Here is a 6,232-nt window from a genome sequence, read left to right as displayed (position 1 = left end):
CATAGTACCCTGTGCGGACCGTGGAAGGAATGTAGTGACATGCGTCCATGCCGCGGGCAGAACACCAGAAGAGGTTCTACAAGTGCTGAAATCACAACCTTGAGGCATGAGTTGGTTCCAAACTACTTTGGGGCAATTCCAGGGAAAATAGCGATAATTAAACCCAGAGCCCGGACTCGGGTGAGCACAATGAACAATACCTTGATTTGAAATATAAAAGAGTTAAAAAAATTCCAATTTTTGTGCGGTGCAAGATGCTTCTGTTCGTGAGCTCCGTGCAAAATTTTGTGAAGTTTGGACCTTCGAGGAACTCATGGCAAAAAATAAAAAATCAAGCGTGAACAATTCGATTTTCAAAAGTTTCTCAGACATCTGAAATTTGTCTTTTTTGCCACGAACTCCTCGGATGTCCAAACTTCACAAAATTTTGAACCGAGTTCACGCACAGAAGCATCTTGCACCATAAAAGAAATTAGAACTTTTTGAATTTTTTTATTTTAATTCACGGTACTGTTAATGCCTTGGCTCATCTGAGCCCGGGCACCAAATGGCCGCTTCCGGAAAATAGCTACTGTCCCTTGTTTTGGTCATGTCTAAATGCCTTTCCATTATATCACTTGCAGAGCTGCTAGCCTTCTTATGCCTCTTCTATGTCATGTGTCATAATTTTCTGTTACAAAGTCGTGCCACATTATAGACGGTGATTGTGCATGTCTAACTTCATTGCGATTCACGTCGTTGTCATTGCTTTTCTTCATAGACAAAATGTACTGTGACATAAGGGGTTGACGGAATACTCTGGCGTCTAAGGAGAGACGTGCAAGTACATCTTTCCTGTTAAAATTTCCTGAAGTATGTGCTCCCTTTGGACACGTGGTCACGCCACACAATGTTTTGCTAGTACAGTCAAGGATCAACACATCTCATTAATCATGAAGGACTACCATGTATTTAATAATATTGGAAGAAAAGGATTTCAGTATTTCCTACATTTTTGTATGATAAGTACATGAATGCATGAACAATTGCACATTATTGATTTGATATATTTAAGATGTATCCGCAACAAAGTCTTGTATCACAGTTCTTACCGCGACAGGAATCCTAACCGAGTGGGTATTTCCATCTGACCATGTCAAGCTCCCAAAGGTAAACCCGCCTTGCACTCTCCGCCTTGTAGTAAACGACACCCTAAATGTCATGCTTGTGCTACTACCTTTGGCGAATGTGATCATTGATGGCTCCACGGACATGACCACCCCTGCTGGAGCTTCAAGCACCGCATGATAAGTCGTTCCGACCGCCCCCACATTTGTGATAGTGCGTTGAACCGTGACATGGTCCTTGAGGTCCGGAATAGCGATCGACGGGAGATTGAGATTGAGTTGGTAGGATTCGCAACCATGTAACAATCCTATGGCGCAGTTAAAAAACTTGTTGTACTCTCTTGCATCCACGTTGTAGACCAAGCCAGGGTCACTGGCTCTGTCTGGGTCTATGTGGCCACCACCAAAGTCGAAAGGATCAGCCACCTTCCTCGGGACCGTCTCTGCTTCGATTGGCGCACCAAAACCATCGGACACTGATGCTAGAATCATCACAAAGAAACAAGTTAGTAATATAAGATAAACTATCTGGAAGAACTTTGCATATAAACATTGTGCATACCTGTGGTGACAATTGCAGACTTGATCATAGCAGGTGACCAATCAGGGTGAATCGACTTAAGCAGTGCGGTCACCGCAGAGACATGTGGACATGCCATGGATGTACCAGAAAATAACACATAGGAGCCACGAACAGCTGCTAAGATGCTGACACCTGGCGCAGTTATGTCGGGCTGTCAAAACATCCACAGAGATAAAAGTCTTAAATCCGGAGACGGTCACAAAAGTTAGTTAAAAGCACCGCAAGTATTTGCGCAAAAAAGGGGGGACCGCAAGTGCAATTATTTTGTCTTTGAGTTATAAATTTCACAGTGGGAGTACCTTGAGTATGCCTGGATATAGGGGGCTCGGACCTCTGGAGGAGAATGAAGCAACCCTCGGCGATAGCACCCCGTCTCCGACAACAGTCATGGTAGGTGACACCTTCACAATGGGATTCCTATCATGACAAAAAACATTCACAAATTAGTTATTGGAGAAAGAAAATATATGACGATCGACCCTATTCCAGGCAACGCGACTTCTCACTCTGTGTTCTCCCAGTAAGATGCAATTTTCTGTGCGATTTCGTAGTCTACCAGAACGCATGGCATGCCGGCCTTGCACGCCGTCAGGGAGTCCAAGCTGTTCATGTTGTATTGCGCGAAGATGAGGCCCTTGGCTCCGGCACTCACGGTACGGTTGATGGTGCGGGGTAGCTCTACCCGAGGCAACATGCTCGGAGCCTCCCTCGGTGCATAGCACAACACGATCTTGCCGGTCACATTGCTTGACGCTAACCACTCCTCCGTGCAACTGCGCAAAAGTTTTAAACTGAATATGGTTCGATAAACTGTGGAACTAATAACAATGTAACTTGTCAATTGAGTGTGTTATGTCGCTACCTTCCCGCATGAACAAGCTCCTTAAAGACGTCGTTGTTCAGAGTAGAGTTGTAGTAAAGAGATTGTCCCTGCGTTTAAGATCAAAGACAAATGAGAGAGTTAGTTTTTCTTTTTCAAGAATGTTCAATGAATGCCTATATGATTATGTTTCGGCGCACGCTAATTTGACACTTGACGTATCATACGACTTCCCGCCAAAAAAGAGTAAAACCTATACGATTATGGTAAGTCAGTTGTGTTCTTTCAACTAAAAACAGTTTGTTAGTTAACCTGTACCTAGCATATGTAATGATGTAAATTATCGACTTTTATCTAGCTGGGATGTTTCTATTCCTTGAGAGTGGATGTATTTGGGTGCATTTTCCTATATAATTTTTAAAAAGGAAATATCAGAACAAGTACTTGGAGAAACGTACATACCACAAGCTTTTCTTTGTTTCCGAGAGATATGAAGGTTGGGAAGGCCCGGTCCATCGTGCTAGCGGCCACTGTCGTGACCCATGGCGCGACATTCGTCACCGTTTGTGGTGCCGGGCCATCATTCCCGGCAGAGAAGATAACTGAGATCCCTCTCAAGACAGCATGAAGTGTCCCAGGGAACTCATGACCGGCACCCCCTCCCAGTGAGAGCGATAAGACATCTACACCATCGTGTATGGCATCGTCAATGGCTGCGAGGATGCTCGCGTCACTAGCTGCTGTGTTCGGGCCCCATAACACCTTGTAAATTGCTAGCCGTGCACGTGGTGCCCCGCCACGTGCCATGCCGGTGGCTAGGCCGGCATAGCTCACACCCTGCACTTCTCCTCCGGCAATCGTCGAGGCAACATGAGTGCCATGGCCGCTGAAATCCCGAGGTGACATGTACTCACCCTTGAGGTGCATGGCATTAATTCCCTCGGAGTACCACCGTGCGCCGATGATCTTTCTATTGCAACTCGTTGCATTGAACGCTGTTCCGGTCTGGCATATGCCTTTCCACCGTGCCTGCACAGGGCCGTATCCGTTGTCATCAAAGCTTCGTGATTCAGGCCATATGCCTGCAACAAAAACAAGCACGGAGTCAACCGATGTCCATTTCTAATGTCTGACTTGGGTTTCAACAACTTCTGGATTTAAACTAGAAATTTGATTACAAACCTGAATCGATCACCCCGATGATGATATCTTCACCGTAATTCGCTTTTCGGAGGAGGTCAGTTTGTTGTGGTGATTTGTTGTGTCCAAGGCCAAGGAAGTCCCAGCTTCGAGTTGTGTGCGCCTTGTGGTAAGTGTTAGGCTTCACACTTATAACTTCAGGAAATTCTACAATTGTAGTATCCAATGTGAATTACTCCGCAAAAAACATATAAAGACACCCCACAAAAAAAACATATAAAGACAGCAGATCTTTATCACTTACTTGCCAACGTCCTAGCTTGGGTTTTGGTGAGCATTGCCGCAAACCCAGAGAATCCGTGTTTGTAACTGTAAACTATCGACTTCAAGGATTCATCTTTGCTGTTGCAGACAAGACATAATGTTAGCAACAGTACTAATATATAGTAACATGGATTACTAGCTAGCCAGTACCTCCCAAGAACGGAGGTTAGTATGTCATGGTGTGACGCCGTGACAGCAGATGGATCGTCATGTTTCTTCTCCCCCATGTACACTATGTGGAGCTGAAATAAACATGCGAAGAGAGGTCAAAAAACAATTTCAGAACAAGCCAAAGTTAAAGTCTTGCGAACAAGGAGGAATCATAACTTACTTTGCTCGACGCATTTGCGGAAAGAGGCAACAGTGTGACCACCAGTAGCAGAGCACAGCAAGAGAAAGCTATCCTCGAATCCATGTCTGATCTCGAGAAGAGTGTTATGTTCTTCTCTCCTGTCGCGTGTATGTATATATAACATAGGAGCCAGGTGCTATCCATGGGGTGCAAGAAGAAAGAAGAGTTCAAAAGAACATTGCGTGTTTCAAAAGAACACGTGATCGAGGAGAACAATCAGACTAGACGACCATGTCGTATCTACCACCATTAAACAACTTGAAACAGACTTAATGACACGAGGTCGACCTGAAAACAACAAGCTTCGTTTAATCAGTGGGCATAAAATTATAAGATCAACCGTGGGGGCTGCAAGAACCGTTCAAACAAGGATATGTTTGCATTGTCAGCGTTAGGTGGTACACGTACCTGAGAAAGAAAGAGTACACCAAGGTCCTGAGAGGAAGCACCGTGCTCATCGGGCATCCAGGCCGCGTCCATGTCATGGCACCAGCGCATTGCTGGGTCTTTACAAAAAAAACGTTAGTAAAGTTGATAAAGGTGAAGGCAATTTAGAAACAAAAATTTGACCCATTGAAGCATTCCACGCGTAAAGATTGGTTTGGCTGGTTCGTTTCTCTAATAGCTAAATTCTATTTTTTGGAAGAACCTCTTCGAGAGAGCAGGGATTCCTGCAATTTCTATAAAAAGGATAGAAATGTTCCAGTGTACATGTAAAACTACGCCCAAAAATCTACACAGATGATGCAATTTATAAGAAAAAACCAACCCAAAAACCTACCAGAGCTCGAGGATTGTATAAAAACAATTCGTAGGTTCGGTTAGGGATATGAACAGAGTAAGAACATCTACACCCGGGCCTCTTGTATCCATCTCAAACGTCCGGACAGGTCGTCCGGCCACTGACCGGTAAAAAAAAATTGACCTAACCAGACCTCTCAAATCACGGACAAAAGCCCGGGCTGACCGACACCCCTCATATCCAGCCCAAATATAGCGCGAATATGGGGCGGCCCGGGCACGCCCATGCGCGTCCGCTTGACAGGCCCAGCCCAACACCGACCCCACAAAAACCCTAATCCAGGCGGCGAGCTCAAACCCTAGCTCACTCTGTCCCTCTCTCTCTCGCTCTATCCACTCCTCTCCCTCTCCCTTTCTGATCGCATCCACCACGATGAGTAGCTCCGGCAGCGGCTCTGGCTTGATGCTCGACTACGAGGAGGAGATGCCCCTCCGCATTGCACTGGAGAGGTCCAAGGTGGAGACATGTGGTAGCTCTGGATCTGGAGCGTCGACGCAGCTCCCGCGTCGGCGCAGCGCGGATGCCGGAGCTGGACCCTCCCGTCCTGCACGCAACGATGCAAGGACAGCACAGTCCGCGCCGGTCCTGTGTCGTCTCCTTCCCCTGCCGGCCGCTCCTCCACGCGGTCGGCGCTGGGTGCTTGTGCCCGCACCTTCGGCCCGCATGAGCACTCCAGAGTCGGAGGCGCACGTGGCAGCATGAACTGGAGACGGACGCGACAGAGCAGTCCGCGTGCCGCCTACACGGGACGAAGTCGGACGCTGATGAGGATGCGTGTCTCCTCGCATGGGTGTACCACCACTCCCTCATGACGGCGGAGACATACGCTCGCTGCCTCCGACGTAAGAACACTAAGGCGCTCCGGCTTGTTATTGAGCAGTCGGTGAAGGAAATATGCCCTAGAGCCAATAATGAAGTTGTTATTTATATTTCCTTACATTATGATAAATGTTTATTATTCATGCTAGAATTGTATTAACCAGAAACTTGATACATGTGTGAATACATAGACAAAACAAAGTGTCCCTAGTATGCCTCTACTTGACTAGCTCCTTAATCAAAGATGGTTAAGTTTCTCTCTCTCTCTCTCCCTCTCTCTCTCTCT

General features: G+C 46.5%; 1 protein-coding gene across 2 annotated transcripts; it reads right to left on the bottom strand.

The window, feature by feature from the left end:
- Positions 1-926: 926 nt before the first annotated feature.
- On the bottom strand, positions 927-4,467 carry LOC123058100 (subtilisin-like protease SBT3.9). Of its 2 annotated transcripts, none has more exons than XM_044480923.1 (10): positions 4,305-4,467; positions 4,124-4,215; positions 3,954-4,051; positions 3,692-3,856; positions 2,972-3,591; positions 2,552-2,619; positions 2,196-2,462; positions 1,989-2,106; positions 1,669-1,840; positions 927-1,588 (listed from the first exon to the last, which is right to left on the bottom strand). In XM_044480923.1, exons 1-10 carry the CDS (start codon positions 4,386-4,388, stop codon positions 1,050-1,052), a joined length of 2,223 nt encoding a protein of 740 aa, XP_044336858.1. In that variant the 5' UTR covers positions 4,389-4,467; the 3' UTR covers positions 927-1,049. The 2 variants fall into 2 exon arrangements, 1 of the variants encoding a protein (XP_044336858.1); XR_006427064.1 differs by having other exon boundaries at positions 1,321-1,588; positions 2,246-2,462.
- Positions 4,468-6,232: the final 1,765 nt, after the last annotated feature.

The sequence above is a fragment of the Triticum aestivum genome, chromosome 3A (genome assembly GCF_018294505.1).
Source record: "Triticum aestivum cultivar Chinese Spring chromosome 3A, IWGSC CS RefSeq v2.1, whole genome shotgun sequence".
NCBI lineage: Eukaryota > Viridiplantae > Streptophyta > Magnoliopsida > Poales > Poaceae > Triticum > Triticum aestivum.
This window is presented reverse-complemented; position numbering and strand designations above follow the sequence as displayed.

Bases quoted from the DNA above. Each gene is read 5' to 3' on its own strand.
- LOC123058100 (XM_044480923.1), bottom strand. From the start codon at position 4,388: ATGGATTCGAGGATAGCTTTCTCTTGCTGTGCTCTGCTACTGGTGGTC. The intron at 4,216-4,304 runs GTAAGTTATGAT...TGTTTATTTCAG, and splicing joins CCGCAAATGCGTCGAGCAAA to CTCCACATAGTGTACATGGG. The intron at 3,592-3,691 runs GTTTGTAATCAA...TTTTTGTTGCAG, and splicing joins CATCGGGGTGATCGATTCAG to GCATATGGCCTGAATCACGA.